Below are 18,579 nucleotides of genomic sequence, written 5' to 3'. Positions count from 1 at the left end.
TCCTAATACTCTAATTTAATTTAGTTCTGGTTGAAAGCAAAAAGGTTAAGATCTTTAAATTAAAAATTGTCTTTAAGTTTTATTTCCCCGTAATATCCTAATGGTATTCTCCTTGGTATTCTATTGGCAAGGCCTTCTATAGCTAAACTGAAGGACTTGCATATCAGATTAAATACCACATAATTATGAAGTAAGTGAAATTAACTGATTGGGTGGGACCAATTTCATGACAAAAGCATTACTCTAGGACCTAAACAGGCTTAGGTCAGGCTCAGTAGTTAGAAATGGAAAACAGCTGTGGCAGCTCTATGTAAGGGCTTCAAATGCAATTAATATAAAACAACCTGAAAAATGTTCAAGTGCACAAGCATTAGCTTAGAGCTTAAATACCAGTAGAATCCCATAGGTGTTGTTTCTTTTTTTTTTTGACTGTGCCTCTGCATTTATTGCATTTAATTGTCACACTGGCCAGATTGCTTGAGATCAACCCTATTTATTTTGTTTTACCTAAAACTGTATTTGACTGACAGTGAATATAATTTTGCAACATTCTTATTGAAAACTCAATATTAGTGTTCATGTCAACAAAGGCTTTAAAAAGTACATCATATCTGCCCTTTATACAAATAAAAATAATGTACAGATGTTTAAAACCTTTGTCTGTATGTGCAGATCAGTTTAATTAGATCAGTTTATTTATTTTTATATAAGTACTTGTCAGATGGGTTTGACGCATTACGTAATATACAGTATGTTTCATAAATGCTATCCTAATTGGTAAATAATTTCTTGAACAGCTGCCTGTGCAAAGTGAGGCAACATCAGAGATCTCTAGAGGACAGAATGTAGTCATGATTCTGACAAAAGCTCCATTCATACATTGGATTTGCTTTGGCTGCTTTAATTAGTGAGGTGATGTGGAGAGCCAGGGAGGCAGTATGATCTAACAGCTGCTCCTACACTGAGACAAGCTCTGCCCAGCAGAGGGTGAATGCCAAGACTGGCAGAGAGTGCGAGTGAGAGCGAGAGCAAGCAAGAGAGTGAGAGGTGGGGCCTGAGAAAGAGGAAAAAGAACCAGAGTGTTTCTCATACAGACGCAAGCCAACACATAGCTTTTGGCAAAGAAACTAGATTAGGTCAGAGTTGTGATTACCTCTCTGTATTGCAGGCTTACCCACATACAGCTGAAAAGACACAGTGCTCAATCCGGCCAGGGCACACCAATATCAATTACTGATTATTCAAAAGCAGTGATTTGCAAGCAATGGGAACTTTTTTTTTGTTAAATGGACAAAAGTACTTCAGGTTTAGGACATGTTCACATCACCCATCAGAACAGGGGGGAAATGTGATCACAGTGATTTTGAGTGTGGCATGACATCCAGTGAACAGCAGTTCTGCAGATGGTAACTCCCTGTCGGTGAAAAAGGTCAAGAAAGAATAGCCAAACTTGTTGGAGCTGACAGAGAGGCTAAGGAAACTCTGATCACCACACTGTACAACTGCGGTAAGCAGAACAGTGTCTCAGAATGCACAACCCGCCTGCACAACATGCACAACCTTAAAGCAGACTGAGACCACACCCAGGTTCCACATCTGTCAGCCAAGAATAGAAAAGAGTCACCAAATCCGGAGAGCTTAAGATAGGGGAATCTCAATTTTTGCTGAGGAACACAGATATTGGAGCCAGAATTTGGCACCAACAGCAACAATCCATGAGTCAACAGCCCAGGCTAGAGGACGTGTTGTAAGTGGTGTGTTTGTTTTTTTTTTTTTTGGAACACTTTTATACCTATTAATATCAATCATTTCATCTCTTTAGTATCACAAACTATTTGAGTATTGTTGCTGATCATCGGCATCCCCTTATAGCCACAATTCTCTAACCTCTCTAATCTTCTAACGGCTACTACCAGCATAATGATGCACCACGCCACAAAGCAAAAGTCTTCTCAAACTTGGTTTAATGAAGATAACAAGTTCAGTGTTTCTCAGTTGTCTTTTCCCAGTCACTGGATCTGAATGCAAAGGAACACCTTTGGGATGTGGTAGAATGGGAGATTCACAGCATGAAAGTGCTGCTGAAAAATCTGTAGGAATTAAGTGATGCAAATCATATCCACATGGACCAGAGTATCAAAGGAGCGCTTCAAACATCTTCTGGAATCTGTGCCACAAAGAATTTAGGTTGTTTTGAGAGCGCAGGGGAGGCACTACCCAATATCAGTACAGTGTTCATAATAAAATGCTCAGTGAGTGGAAATTCACATAAAACAGCTGCACACAGAAATCATCCTGACAGTACATCTAAATATAATAAAAGAATGCAGCGCAATTATAATAAGGTTGCATTCAAAATATGTAGCACAAGGGCTAAGTAGGGTTGCAGTGGTATTCCGGTTTTAGGTATACCATGGTTTAAATATTGATGGCTATTATACTTTCGTCATGTGCTTAATATTTATATAAAAAATGCAACTGAACAGAGATTTCCACCAAATACCAGCAGATTAATCCTGATTAAAAATAATTATTATCTAGGTATGACATATCTCACAAAAGCTTTACCTCATGTGCAGCTTTCTTGTTCATTGGTTTATTTTATCATCAACAGGGAGACTTTTTACATACTCCCTAATTATAAAATAGATTATTCTAAAGCATTTTTTATTTACAAAACATGTTAATATTCTTTTAAGGCTCATTATTAGTATTTATAATAATAATAAAAATAAGAAGAAGAATAGTAATACTGTAAAACCGTGATATTTTTCCAAGACTGTTATCATATCCATTAAAATCTCATACTGTAGCAACCCAAGGACTATGTGCCAAACGGCAAGTTTTCAGTTTGCAAAAACAACATGAGAACGTCTGTCAGTTCAAGTAAGGGTGAAGTATGGGGTAACAGAAAAACTGTGCAAATTAGATTTTTTTTGTCATCCCTTAAATTCCAATATTAAAAATGTCTACATAATGTACACTGGAGCAGAGAGCCCATTAAAACAGCAGTGCAGTGAGTGTGCACTTTTCAACAGCATTTAAAGCATTTCAAGTAGATAAACTGGGTCGAAACTGACTACAGGATTGTATAACTATCCTGAATGCAAATGATGTGCACAAAAAGAAGCCCTTTAGGTGAAACCCTGTCAGGGAATAGGATGCTTCTGTAATGCAGAACTGTAACTGATAACACAATGCCTACTGCCATAATATGATATGACAGTATGCAGCATAACACAAAATCACATAGCTTCGTACCCTGGGTCTAGCGTTTACAATGGACAGCCTTTAGCTATCTTTATTACCAAGTCAACATGTCCTTTTGTTGTCAAAATTGTCTCAAAAATATAGAATTATGCTAAATAAATAAATAAAAGGTCTGACACACTGATGTACAGAGATATACGCATGATGCAAATACACTCTGAAACACGTCATTTCAGGATTTGCGCACAGACACTATGACTGTATTTAATAAGGATGGGGAAAATATGTTTTTAGTGCTGTTTTTACATAAACTGAACACTTACTCTTCCTTTATAGCTTTAAGAAAGTAAACATTCCCCCAAAATGCTTTGAAAGTTAGTGATGTCCAAGCCAAAACAATGAGAAAACTAATGCTAGTGGCATTAACAGTTTACATTAGCAAAAAAAGGAACTCCATGCTAAAAGAATGTCTTACAATCTGGGCCTTATTAGCCCTAATAACAATCTGAAGCACAAAGTAACTGACACACTATATGGACAAAAGTATTCGGACACCTGCTCATTCATTGTTTCTTCCAAAACCAAGAGTCTCTATTGTCTACACTCTCCAGGCAAGGCTTTAGAGTTAGCGAGGTCCGAATGTTGGGTGATCACCACCCCACTTCATGTCTAACTCCATAACCCATCCTAAAAGTATTGAAAGGAGAATGATCATTCTTGAGAACACAGTTCCACTGCTCCACAGCTCAATGCTGGGGGGCTTTATACCCCTCTAGCCTATGCCTGTCATAAGGCATGGTGCCAAAAGGTTCATGTTTATCTGCTCCTGAGAGTCCTATTCTATTGGCAGTACATTGCATTTGAACATCTGTGGATGTCAGCAATGGGTGCAACTTAAAGTAGCTGAAGGCATTCATTAGAAAGAGTGTCCACAAACATTTTAACATATAGTGTATATATATATATTGTCATCTAGTCATACTGCTACAAATACTGCTAAAATGCATATGAATAAGTGGATACCAATACCAGTAAACACTGAATCGGCCAGCACTAGAAAAAAAGGGGACTTTTTCCTATCCTGAAAAGCTACTGTTCTAAAGATGCTGGTATCAATACTCTTTTGGTGTTTCTTACCTGTATGAAAGTGACGGTCTGTGTCCGGAGCCTCGGTGTGGACTGGCCAGTCCTGGACAGAAGGGCAGACAAGGTCTGCTCTACACAGTAACTGACCTCAGATCTGCCCAACTGATGAGAGGACACAAACTCACTCAGAATCATCCTCAGCAGCTTCAGAGACGCCTGGAACACCTGGACAAGACAAGGGCAGTGTGTGCTATTACTGCACATAATGTTATGCACATAATGTCAGCCAATATTAACACCAGTGCAGTATTTCTCCCCTGTTTAGCATGGAAACACAAACAGCAAATTCAAGCACCTGCTTCAGTTTATGTATAAATAGAGATGTCTATGAGTGATGAACAATGCAACACTGACTCTTCAGGTAAAAACATTAGATGTCTACCACCATGTAAAGGAGTTCTTCCTCTGGGAAGTGTTCAGCAAACCTATGATTGTGAATTCTGTCCATCATATCTGCCTTTGCTGAATCTAGTTACCCATCCTGCAGGGGCACCTGTAGCACACCAAGCAGCTGCCTACCAACCTAGAATGTCTAGTTGGAGCTAGTCAAATGCAGACAGCCAGAATTGCTGCCTGTGACTCTATACATTAAACTCAAGGCCATGTAAAAGCTTAATCAGAACATAAAGCTCTCGCCATTGGGAGAGAAATCAGACTACCACAGTGAGTAAGTAACTGATCCATACTGTACTACATTGCTCAGCTTTAATAATAATATAACAAAAATAAAAACAACGTCCCTTTATTTTTGTGGGTCTCATTTACCATTCCTTATGCAAAACACTGTTAATGATCAAAATTTGTCATCAGAGATGCATTCTATCAAAGTACAGCAGGAGCACCTTGCTCAAATGTCGGTTATAAAAAATAGGACCTTAGAATAAGCACATTTAAAACAAAGCAATAAAAATGGAAACTGAAACAAATATTAATCTCAGAGAGATATAGTACTATATTTTACTGTGTTGTTTCTGTTCCATGTTGCACCATGGTCTTAGAGGAACACAGTTTTGCTCTAGAATGAAGAGAGTAAATAACGAGCCTTTTCAGTCACACCAGAAGCGTTATAAATAAGAAAGATCCACCACTGGTTGAAATATGAGTAGGAGTTCTCATGACGATCAACATGGCAAACTGGTTACGCCATGAGCGGAAGAAACTTCCCTGACCCCCACCACCCCCCCCCCCTTCATCCAACCCCATCCCCGTAGCTGAATGCTTCAGATTTTAACATTGATTTAATGAATGTGATTTGACCTTCAGAAGAGAAGAGAAGAGAAAAGAGAGAGAGAGAGAGAGAGAGAGAGACAGAGAGAGAGACAGAGAGAGAGACAGAGAGAGAGAGGGAGAGGAAGCAGGGCGGGAGGAACGGGAGGGGCAAACAAGTCTACAGTTACCATAGCAATCTTGCACTACAGTTCCCACAATACCATGCAAATCCAACGGTTTACAGTTGCTGGGTGGCATGAGAGCTTGTGAATTTACCCCATTTAAAATGTTGGGAGGATCATTTAGAAGGGTCACAAATGTACTCAATTACAGATTACCTTCTTAAAAAATGTAAAGTAATCCAAATTATTACTATATTAAAGTAAAGTGATCTGATCACCTGCTTTTTTAAACAACATTTATTCAAACCGGGACTAAAGATCTCATGTGTCGACACCAAATACCAAACAATCATAAATTCGTATGAAGCAATCTTGTGTTCACATCCCCTAATAAAATGCCACTGCAGCTGAAAAATGATTTTATTCCAAGTATTTTGGATGATTTTGTTGCTCATAAATTAAAATCCAAAAGAAAGCATATTTTATTGTCACACCATGCTTTTAAATGGTCTAATCATGCTTCAATCTAATGCTAAAAATACTGTCATATATGTTATTTAAAAGTCCTGGCACAAACTTTTTGGACGAAGCAAAACCAGAAACCTACAGACATCTAGATCCCTAAACTTCATAAGCATTCATTACTTCTGTATAACTGAGATAGAATCTGAAACCAATAGAGGATTTTACTGGATGCCATGGCGCAGAGATGCTGTTAACAGCAGTTACAGCGGCTGATTGTTAAAGTCTGTGCTGTGTTTGTTTAACTAAATGACCTTAGGGAGAATGCTTTGGGAATGTGTCCAGCACTGGGCCGGCATTGTTCACCTTCTCACTGCTGTTTTTAAGAGTTTATGAATGAAGCCCTGAAACGAGCTGGAGATTTAGGGGATCATATTCCAGGATTCTACTAAAGGAGATTAATCAGGGACCTGACAGTTGAACAAAGACACCGCAAACACGTAAAACAGCTGAAACCTGAGAGAAAGTTGGGGGGAGAACTAGAGGCATGTAACACACATGCTCCCTGATAACTCCTTTAGAATCAGTGCTCGTCCTAGGTTTTTTCCCTAGTCAAGCACAACTATGTATTGTGTTGACATTTAATACTCACGTAACATGGTTTACATGACATTTTGATATGGAAATGTTGGAAATATGACATTTCTATTAAGGGAAGTTGTATATAATATATATAATAAATAATAAAGACGCTATAGAACCTCAAAAACCTGTGTGAACCTCAAACACTACTGTCTCCTCATTTTAAAGAAAATCTGGCAGGACAGGCCAATGCCACAACCCTAAAACTGTCCCATTCTGAGTCTAAACTCACAGGTATTGACACACATCCAGCCATTAGCAAAAGTCTTTCAATAGGTAAAGCTGTGACACAGTAAAATGCAACGGCTACCTCTGGAGAATTTGGTGCTGTTAAATCTTTTAGTCAGTTTTCTGAGAAAAGCAGCAGGTCACCTGCAGGCTCTGTTAATTAAAAGGAAATAGGTTGCTACGTCTTTGTAACTGTCAATTTTCATGTGTCCTCAACTCAATCTCAAACCTAAGGAAGCGAGTGGGTGCTAGGCTAAAAGCTAATGCCAGCTGACCGTCTATAATTGCTTCAGCCAGCTAACTACACAGTGCATTGAGAGGACACAGAGAGAACAGCATAACTATCCAGTACAATTATGGCAATGTTCCTGTTCCAGTCCTAAAACAAAGCTATGATATGAGTCGTTGCAGTGGCATAAACACGGCAACAGCAGCAGAACTAATTTTTTTTCGCCCACAAGCCCACCATAAAAGGAAAATCAGTTTCAATTTGAAGCAAAAAAAACAGTTAATCATTTTTCACCAAAATCATCACAAAAGCTATTTATACATTAAAGCAACTATTTAAAATACTCAATAAATGCATTCTACTGCACCTTCAATCTTTGAGTATAAAATAGAATAATAAATTATATCAGGTGATTATGTAAACACAGTGTTACACAGTAGCAGTTTATTTTTTCTGGAATTTGGAAGAATGGAAGTGCATTTAGGCTAAAGCCTTCCTTTTAGATGCTTTTTTTACAGACCACCATATCTCAAGCCGAGACCACCCCTCAAATGTTTATCAGATGTTCAAATATCTTCATTCTGCACATATTCACAATGAAACTGGGTGGGGCAGGTCAGCCTGGCCCTCACTTAAGGGGGTACTTAAGTTCCTGAAATCTGAACATAGCTGTGTTACATAAATATCTGCTTTCTTCACATTCTCTTCACTGCCTCACTCTAACAGAGGATACAGCTGCCTGGATATGGATGCCTAAAACAAGCAGGTTAATATATTAAACCCTTAGTCTTTAATTGATTGTTTTGTGGAAAGCGTTTGTTTGGTAAGCTTATGTGAAACCTTCAACCAGCCAAAGATCTGTGACCTCCATTGCCAGCCCTCCTCATGACCATGTCTGCTGCCCTTTTTGTTATCCAGGCGAAGGATATGCTAACATTGCCTTGGTCAGTTTGACATTAACTGAAGGCAAGGTTTTCCCACTATTAATCATGTCTTTCGTAACCAGACCTGAAGGGTTCACAAACGGATTCCACAGACAGCTGGCTCAGGGTAAAATGCTTTACCCTATTAAATAAATAAATAAATAAATAAATAAAGCATATTTTTAATTAGTTAGAGCAGTTTGAAGAATATTCTCTCTGGACAGTCATTTGTAGGTTTCTCATGATCCTCACTGTGGTATCTGACTGGAAGAGTCTGGAGTCACTGTAAAAATATCCTATTACCACTTATGTTTGCGGAACTTGTTTAAAGGCTGGCCCTTAATAAATGTTCCTTATTTTTCCTTCCCGTTAGACAGGTTTAACTTTAAGTTTATCTGGCCACTCCACTGAACCACTGTTGTCCCAAACAACACTTTTCTTTTACCCAGTGTCATGTTACTGCTTCAGTTTGTCAGTCAGTTGTGCTTAAAGATGGTGCTAAATCAATGTCATTGCCATAGTCTTGAGAAGGACAATGACCATGAAGGCAAAGGAATAACACTTGACTTACAGATGATACTTTATCAGATAGTGCTTTCTTGCAGAGAAAAATTGCTGCCCTCATCATGCCCCTCAGTTCTGCTTTAGGAGTGCCAGGTGGAATCTCTGCCAATTTCTGGCACACAGCCAGTAAGGCATCTTCTCTGTAAGACCAGGTCTTTGAGTATGCCCCAGCAACCTGAAGGGAGGCAGGGAAAAAATAGGGAAATAGAAAGGTCAGGAAATACAGTACAGAATTGATACAGCATCAAACTGCAATTTCTCATTAAAATAATCAAAAATAAATAAAACTCCTTGGAACTTAACAAAATTCCTCACCAGACTGTCTCCGTAGACCTCTATGGGAAGACTGGCCTCTCTCTGGGCTTTCTCAGAGAGAGGCTCTGGTTCTCCAGTGGCTCTAGGACTCTGTGGTGTGCTCAGGTCCAGAGGACCAGGTGAGGGTTCTGGCTGGAGCTGTTCTCCTGACCTCTTCCTTAAGGCAGGCAGAGGCCTCTCATCGTACGACATGGAAGTGACCTGAGGTAATACACACACAAATCCCTAAAGTGTGCATTGTGATTATACCTGACTACAGTCAGTGTTGGAGTCCGGTAAATAGACACTGCATCTAGTTTATGTTGTAAATAGACAATGGATCCTGTTTATTAAAAGTCATAATGAAACATTGTCAGTGAAGTAGTCAGTTATTCCACATCACACAACACTGTTATTATAGTCCACAGACATTTGATACAAACAAACTGCTGAGGACCAATTTCAAGAGCTAAGTGAAACTGGATACAGCGGCTTCTCTAACGTCTCTAAATGACAACCTGTGATTATTTTCATATCATCTCAACGTCTGTTTTACCAAACATAAAAAACACTTTTGCACTGTGTGAACCATTAATGATCCACTGACCAAGAGCAAATGACTCTGAAAGAGAATAATTATTTTAAAATAATAATATTATTTAGCAAAGCAATGCGATTTTCCTCTCCTACAACATTACAGGATATAATAGGAGGTTGTGTTATGACAGCACTGCTGCTGTATTTACGGTGCAAGAGGCAGGCTGTTTATCCACTACTAAAAGTAAGTAAATATATTTGTAGAACTTTCATTTGGTTTCTTTTGTAGGCTGCAAACCTGGTATAGTGTAGTGGATGACTCCACCTTTCTATTTCTAGCAAATAGAACTGGAATGCCCCAGTCTAACACAGTCCCCCCACCTTCCCCGCACCTCATTTAATTCAACAGCTTAAAACAAAGGTAGATCCCTAATGTCAGACACAGTTTACATCAGAGTAAGTGCCTTATTAGTCTTAAGCCTCTCTCGTAAAGAAAAGTGAAGAGGCTAGTCTATAAAACAAAAGTAATTCAGACACTCACATCAGTCTTTGGGAGGTGGGAAGTGGGCGTGCGTGGTGTTGTACGTGTGTGCTGGGGACTCGTTTTTTTAGGCGTAATCTGATCCTCCTGCACTAAATGCTGTGCTGGTTTCTTCTTCTTTGGTGTTTCAGAAAGACATACATCATCTTTGAGTGCCCGGACATTCGGAGAGGGAACACCACATTCGGATGTATCCCCTGCCATTCTCTGGATCTGTAACTAAGGGAGAGCACAGTTAGGTACAGTCAACATTTTTCAGTTCAGAGTTCAGTTACATACAAATAAGCCGTTACACTATTATTACACAAACTACCAACGGGATACCAATGGGAATGGGTGTTTTAGGCTACTGGGCTGTCACTACAGCTGTGGAGTGAAAGACTTTTACACCAGTGGTACAAATATAAATGGCACCTTGAGCTCCTCCTTATGGGCAGCTGTACACATGCATTTGCTAACAAGCTGAACAATGTAGAACTGGCAAACAAACACCTGAAGTATAAGAAGCATGTGGACTGTCGCGGTACAGTTATATTACAGAATTTTACACAAATATGACTTCTGTCAAAAGATCACAAGCAGCTCCACCAAAGTTACATAGTGCAGAGACACCATTCTATCTATTACAGTCAGTGAAGCTTCAAAACAATGTTGAAGTGAAGTCATGCATTACAGAGAAGTACTGAAATACTTCTACCACTAACACGATTTAAATGAAAAGGAAACACTAACAATCTCTAACGGCTGCAAAACAAGCACACATACATGCTTTCCCTCCATTTATATACACTGCCTGGGCTTTAGAGTCTTCGAATGGAGTAATGAAATGTGAGACAGAGATGTATGATATCAGAAATGGCACAACAATTGTCACTATTAGAATACTAATCAGACTGTGCAGTCAGTACACAAAAGTATACAAAAGCACATTGAGGGTAGGGGGAGTACAGACAGAGGGATATGCTGACATATGCTGAAGATATGCTAAGGGATACGCTGGCATTTATGAAAGAATGAATGGGTGGACATGCAGATGGGGACATAATGATGTGGACAGAGTGATGGATAAATGGATAAATTGGATGGATAAATTGTGGAGAGTATTGTCTTACCTGCCCAATGTCAAGAAGGTCATGAAGCTCGAGTTGTTGGTAGACCCTGAGTCTGTAGGACTCCATCTGCTCTTTCTTCTCTTTTGCTGTGTCATAATCTTCTCTTTCTATGGCACTGTGCTTTTCCACGTCATACCTCCCCAGGCGCTCCCCTACCTTCATAGAAAGAGTAACATAAAGACCAAGGCAATGAGAGACAGTTTATACCTATGCAGTGCTTTTCAAAGTACAAAGTACATCATTGTAACCAAGCCAAACCTACTGTTAAGTGGTGTTTAAACTATTTAAGAACTAAAGTACTGAAGAGACTAGGGGTGTAACGGTATACAAAAGTCACTTGTTACAAAAGGAAAAGTCTCACTGTTCTCATTTCCCATGAAATTCCAACCAGAGGCAGATAATATCCAATATCCAATATCTGCCCAATATAACTTATTTTACTCCAATTTTCATATATAATTACATATCATTTTAATATGTATATCAATATTAATATATTGAAATGCTGGATCACTTCTGGAAATGTATATGTTTAATATTATAATATTAATTATTTATTTGATTTATATGTATATTATTTTTCCAATATTGTGCAGCCCTACCTCATGGTGTACAGTACAGCATAAAAAAAATAATAAAAAAAGACTAACCAGGTTACTACAGTTACCATAGCAATGTATTTTGTTTGTGTGATCCACAAATACAGTGAGATGATTAATGTGATAACTTCTTCAAAAATATAAATGTTAAAATAACCCAACTACAGCTAAAGTATGTAATGGATCACTTTTTATAGTTACTATCACCAATATTGATCAACGCACAAGGTATAAATGCTTAACATGTTGCTGGTTCTTAAAAAAAATATATATATAAGATAAGATAATCCTTTATTAGTCCCACAGTGGGGAAATTCTCAATATAATATACAATGTATATATTATACAATGTACAGTGAAATGTGTCCTCTGTACACACACAACTGGAGCGGTGTACTAGGGGTAGTGAGAACACACACACCTGGAGTGGTGAGCAGCCAACTCCAGCATCCGGGGAGCAGTTGGGGGTTAGGTGCCTTGCTCAAGGGCACTTCACGCTTGAGGGTGGAGACAGCCGTCACTCCCCCAATTCTTACCTGCCAGTAGGATTCAAACCAGTGACCTTCCGGTCTCAAGCCCACTTCTTTAAGCATTAGGCCACGACTGACTCAGAACTTGTTTACAACTCATTTATTTAAAACAGCTAACAACAAAACAACAAAAAGTCACTGTTCAGTTAAATACAAACTGTCCAGTAATTCTGTATCTCTGTTATTGCATTAATAGATTTAAGTTTTAATGTGGCCACCTTAATGATAGAAGTCATAGTAAAAAAAAAAAAATAATCAGGGGACATATTTAGTGAGCTGTGACTTCACAGTACCTTTTGTAGGTCTGCAATGGCCTGTTTGAGCTTTTTGGCCAGGTCGAATCTCTCTAACCGGACCATGTCTTGCTTTTTATCGTCTAGTAGGCGAATGATATGGGCAACTTCAGGGTCCTGATACATATCAAACGCCAAATCATCCAGGGGTGAGATCGACTCATATTTAGACCTGTACAAACAGAGAACATCACTGAATGCATATGTTCATAAGAATGGATTTGACTACAGCGCTAAACACACAAACCTTAAGACTACAGAAACGGACACAACAGTAAGCTGAACCCTCACCCTGTGTAAGAGCCGTCCAGTGCAGAGCTGTGCTGTGTGCTGCTGAGGTACTGCTCAATTAGCTGATCTCTGCTAGACTGGAGCAAAAGAGAGGCACAATAAATAGAAATACATAATAACAGCATGTCTGTGTCCACCAGTAGGTAAATCTACAGTGATAGTTTTAAAATTTTAATTTTATAAACACTTTTTTTACACACTGACTTTCATTAAAAGTTGTAAAAGTTTTTTCCATCTCCTGTAAAGTTGTCAAGGTTTTTATTTTAGTTGATATACTTTTATTTGCTATCAAAATAGGATGTGACACAGCTCAACCAGATCAGCTGTGTCTATGGTAAATTCTACTGTTTCTGTGGCAGAGTTAGAGACAGATTAGTGCAACAATGCAGAAATTGTTAGCAGGAAGACAGGCAGACAAAGTGAGAGAATATGAGAAGAGAGCAAGCTAGTGAGAGAGAGAGAGAGAGAGAGAGAGAGAGAGAGAGAGAGAGAGAGAGAGAGAGAGAGAGAGAGAGAGAGAGAGAGAGAGAGAGAGAGAGAAACGATGCAGTAGCAGCTTATCAGTACAGTTTCGCCTGGTCTGGAGCTGTGTGATTACAGAGCTCTCTGACTCATATTACATAGAGAACTGCATTCCACCTCACTGCACTAATAACACAACATATTTCAGTTCCAATCACAAAACAAAGGCTGGGGAAAAGCCTAATCACATGAGGGATGTCAGCTTTGCTATTTCTTTTTTGGTTTCTGGCTGATTTCTAGACACGCTGGCAGCAAGCAGGTGTTTTTCCCCTTTGACTGTCAGGTGGCATGGCATGTTCAGAGTGTTTCAGTAGCTGATTGAATTGTCTAATATTCATCTATTATACACAGAAACTAAGATAAACTAAGATGGATATAGTAGCACGCAAAGAATTGAATGAACCCCTGGTCAAAATTTATTTTACTGTGAATAGTTAAGTGAGTAGAATGCATTAAATTAAAGCACAATGTAAATTTGGGCCACATTTTGAGAGTATTTGAGCTTTACAAGTTAAGGGGCATGAGTAATCCTGAGACTGCAGTTGGCCATAAAAAGTGTATATTATAGTATTATTAGTATTATTAGTATTTATTATTATTATTATTATTATTATTATTATTATTTTAAGTGTAATTTGTGTGATTTGGTTAAATTGTTCTTGTTTGAAACAGCCAAAAGATTTCAATTTTTCCAAATAAACCTAATTTGCAATGGGGGTTGAATTTCACTTGCAACTGCATATGGATATTGTCTATAAGCAAAACCTCATATCCCCATTAAAGTAACGTAACAGAAAGATACCCCAACAAAATACCCAACAACATCAAAATGAAAGGTTCTGTTCCTTGAAAAAGTGAAGATATGCACAGCACACCATGCATAACTGGAAATGACCTGATTGCTTTGTCATAGAGAATGTTGCACAAAGATGAACAAACAGCGACTCCTTCTTTTCTGTTCCTTCTTTAAAATGTTATGCATTGTTATCTCAAGCAAAAGGTAGACATCACCACCTTGTGGCATTGAGGCATATGACATTACCAACAAACTGCTTTTGGTTTCACTTACTATTGGACTCATGTCACTGAAATCCATGGGGTCGCCCAAAATGTTTATAGCCACCAAAGCAACCTGGAATTGAAGTATGAAAAGCAGGAACATGAGAGAAGGTACAAGCTAAAGAGCAAAAAATCATGCTTTCTAAATTTGTATTTTACCTGATTATAGACGTTGTACTGATTGATATGGTTTCGGTGAAAGGTGAGCTTCAGATACGTCCCCATCGCATCTACATGCACAGACTTCAGCTCTCGTGCTCTGAAATCTGTCTTCTCATTATTTGAAAGGGATACATATCTGCAAAGCACAAAGGTTCAGAAAGTGGGGCAGAGTGAACCGCTGTGCTTTAAAAAAAAAAAAAAGCAAATACAGGTGCATTCAGTACAATAGACATTAGGCTTAAAGCAAACATAAGCATATTTATTTGCAGATTATCGAGCTCTTTAGTTGAGACACGACACTTTGGCTGCAATGTAATTTCATATAGGCCTAAATAGTATACTATGACATGACACAGAGGCATGCATGTATAGCAGTCAGGCCGCATGAATGGTAACCCAAAGGCCATTTTTTTACCTCCAAGTTTTATCTGTTTTCTCAGGATCTCAATTTTACATTATTATCATGACAAAGCAAATGTTGCTGGGCTAAGATATGAGACTTTTCTATTTTCTTTGTATTAGTCACTGTTCACTTTAGAAAATAGGGTAGCATAGTTTGTTTTAGTGCAATAAACACTGCAATTAAGGGCTTTGGGGGCTTGCATATTTGAGGGCTGCTTTGCTGCTGGTAAATCTATCTTGGCGTCCATTTTAGTAGCCAGTTTATATGTCAGTGGGCATTAATCTGAGGGTCTGCACTGGTCAGAAGTGCTGATGGTGCAGTAAGGAGCTTAGCTCTGTTCTTACAATGATAACACTGTGCAGTGAGATTTGCGTTAATGGCATGGTTGAGGCCATGGTGGTTAAAAAATAGTAAAGTAAAACAACATGTCAAAACAAAAGTTTGTAGACATTTACTTATCAATCGATTCCTCAAAAATGAAGAGTAATTACTACAACAACAAAAAAAGAAAAGAAATATATGTGCCTCCTTTGCTGCTATCTTTTCTCTTCTGGGAAGGCTTTCCACCAGACTTCTGGAACATTGTTGTAGCATTCAAACCACAAGAGCATTAGTGGGGTCAAGCGCTGAGGCTGGATGATTAGTTCTGGAGCATAAACACCACTCCAACTCATCCACTATTCCAGATCACTCTACAGCCAGATTTCAGAGGTCTTTATACTTCTCTAGTCAGTGCTAGTTATTGGGCATAGAACTTTAGCCTATAAAGGTCTTTCAGAGAATTCCATGCTTTAGGCAATGCATTGTTTATGGGGATTGTGCAAACTGTGCAAGTACATTTGAACACCTGTCACAGAAATGAGTAGTGAGTAGGTGAATTCACTTACAAGAGTCCACAAACTTTTGGACATACTTTTGAACTTTTGACGTAAATAAATTGTAAATAACTCTTAAGAAAACAAATAAAACTTGCCATCATTGGGAAATGTGAGAAATTAAAACATCTAAATCCATAAAATCCATATCCTTTTAGAGCTTTTATAAAACGTAGCTGTAGAACAGAGATGATCACTGACCCAAGTCTGCGGAGCTGTTGGGTGTTTTGGGGTGATGCAGGCTCTGGCAGCCTGTCCCCGATGTGGAACTCCACTTTGGCCGAAATCAGGTACTGATGGGCCAGCAGCTGCAGCTTCCTGATGTGGCATCTCTCCACCATCTGTAGTGTGATCTCTTGTGGGAATGGACAGAACCTGTACACAGCAGCAACAACAACAACAACCCAAAAGCAACCCAAGTTTCAGAAGTGTCTAGAAAGTTAAACAATGAAACAGAACTCTGTAGAATCCCCTCTGAATGTTTTATATGGGTGTAAATAAAGAAACTGCTTGGCCAAATGCATGCAATATTTGCTTCTTTGGGATGCATAAATGATATACTATCATGCTGACAATGACATCATGTCTAAGGATATCATTTACCTGGCAGACCTCCAACCGCTTACAGTGGGAGCATGAACCATGAGTTCCTTGGCACTGTAATTTTCTTCATGGCCAGACCAGCTGACCACAGTGAATCCTATCTTCCGTGGCATCCTGTACCTGTGTGCTAGAGAGATGAAGAGGAACACAGAACACACTGGGTCAAACTAAGTTCAAATGAAAGACCAAAGTGCTGTTTTATAAAGACTACTGGGGGTTGGGACACAGACAACTACGAGTGTCTATCAGCATTTCTGTACATCCTTTCTTTACCTTGACGAACGTCTGATAGAAAAGTTTCTTTAAATCCCAGATGTCCTTAATGATGTTTACATTGATGATGATTTTGATGCCATGACATTACCTCAACCCATCTATCTTTTGGCATATCAAGTCATTTTTGTGTGATGTTTCACCAAACATTAGGAGACAAATCTCTTCAAGCATGTCCAACACTGCTAAACATCAGTGAATCACATCTTTACATATGAACCATTCATTCAGCTGCTAGTGTACAAATCAATCCAGCTATGCAGATAGTCACCTGAAGGGGTTACATCCTAAGCTTTTCTTCCATGTGTCTAGGAAAAATAAAAACAACTGTGTTGCTACTGTGCCTTTAAGACTTGAATGTATATAAAAAGCTCTGTTCAGATGGACTGCCCTGTACTGTTCAAATAGCAATCTGGGCTGAAACTAATTATAATATCAGTGCAAACAGGTGGGGCTAAACTGCTATAAACTACTGAACAAGTCACTGTACTGTACAGTACTGTGCAAAGGTTTTTAGGCACCTCTGAAATTTAGAATCACAAAAGCTCCTTATCTTGGTAACTGTTCTGTAAAAAATATGCTCAGTAAATAATAAAAAATATAAAAATAAATACACATTCACTTTAATACATTACATTAATACATAGAGTAGTTTTATATCTATTTTATATCTATGTGTTCATTAAAACATCTCCAAAGCTCTTCTTATTGGAGTGTAGCATTATGTACAATCATAATCCAACCCCTGGTTTGGTAAAGCAAGGCTTATGTTAAATCTGGTGATCCACACACTGGCTGGGGGCGTCCAGGAGGAATCTAGAACCAACCTTTGCTCTCCAAACAAGCTCTCAAGATCTCAACTACTTTCTTCAAACATACAAATACTTGTTACTTTTTACTGTATTAATTTGTATTAATATGATCTGGTGTTTTAGCAAGGAAAGCACTCATATTGCTGTACACAGTAATGTATGCAAATGCAATTAGTTTTATGATGTTGCAAAAACTATGAATGCAAAAAGTTTTTACATGCTTAGTATGCATGCATGGACTATAGCTGGGAGTGAATTATACATTTTGAAGCTTTAGCCATGTTTAAATCCTTCAACAAAGACTTTTATTTCCAGAAAGTGGGGAAAATTCAACTTTCCATGATGTGGGACCTTTATCTTTTGCAGAAAAAAAATAAAGTAAGGACGTTTAATCAGTCTTAACCTTAAAAGAGGACAAAATGGCATTTAGCAATGCCCACTGACCTTCCCTCACTGTCTGCTTTCAAGAGGAGTGTGCTGGCATGAGGCTGGGGTTTTGGCTAGCTGGTGTTTTGCTTTGCTTGCCAAGTTGTTAGCTAGCTAACACGTTGTTAAGTCAATGTTAGCGACCAGCTGAAACTGCAGCAGCACGCCAGCTTTTGTCCTACATGTTCATTGTGTTGCTGTATGTTATTAGCTATGTTATGACCTGCAGTGTTTCTACGGATTACAGGCAAAGACGTTGAACTAGCGTCAGCTAACAGAGCAAGCCAAAGCAGGCATACATAAACAAACAACAACTTATAACGGTGCAATCCCACAGCTTATATTAACTTCAGAAACCGGGCAATAATATGAGTGTGAAATTGTAAACTACTTCATAAAGAAAGCAGAAGGCTGAAAACTATATTTACCCAAATACAAGGACAGCCTGTTAGTCTCATCTCATCTCCATAACCACCGTTTGACAACTGCCAGTCCCTGCGCATGCGCGTCCC

At 38.7% G+C, this 18,579-nt stretch overlaps 1 protein-coding gene across 2 annotated transcripts in view; it reads right to left on the bottom strand.

The window, feature by feature from the left end:
- The window catches only part of cep104 (centrosomal protein 104), a 40,640-nt gene extending 22,105 nt beyond the window's left edge, over nt 1–18,535 (bottom strand). The window contains exons 1-12 of one of the 2 annotated variants that reach the window (XM_072681542.1): nt 18,496–18,535; nt 16,557–16,683; nt 16,155–16,328; nt 14,673–14,811; nt 14,524–14,586; nt 12,933–13,009; nt 12,642–12,813; nt 11,220–11,375; nt 10,108–10,326; nt 9,051–9,251; nt 8,743–8,910; nt 4,348–4,521 (exon numbers count right to left, since the gene is read on the bottom strand). In XM_072681542.1, coding sequence (XP_072537643.1) covers nt 4,348–4,521; nt 8,743–8,910; nt 9,051–9,251; nt 10,108–10,326; nt 11,220–11,375; nt 12,642–12,813; nt 12,933–13,009; nt 14,524–14,586; nt 14,673–14,811; nt 16,155–16,328; nt 16,557–16,669 — 1,656 coding nt within the window. In that variant the 5' untranslated portion in view covers nt 16,670–16,683; nt 18,496–18,535. Of the gene's footprint in view, nt 1–4,347; nt 4,522–8,742; nt 8,911–9,050; nt 9,252–10,107; nt 10,327–11,219; nt 11,376–12,641; nt 12,814–12,932; nt 13,010–14,523; nt 14,587–14,672; nt 14,812–16,154; nt 16,329–16,556; nt 16,684–17,100; nt 17,139–18,495 lie in introns of those variants that run through there. The other variant, XM_072681543.1, reaches the window with a different exon arrangement.
- Between the last annotated feature and the right edge of the window lie 44 nt (nt 18,536–18,579).

This window comes from Salminus brasiliensis, chromosome 6 (genome assembly GCF_030463535.1).
Source record: "Salminus brasiliensis chromosome 6, fSalBra1.hap2, whole genome shotgun sequence".
NCBI lineage: Eukaryota > Metazoa > Chordata > Actinopteri > Characiformes > Bryconidae > Salminus > Salminus brasiliensis.
This window is presented reverse-complemented; position numbering and strand designations above follow the sequence as displayed.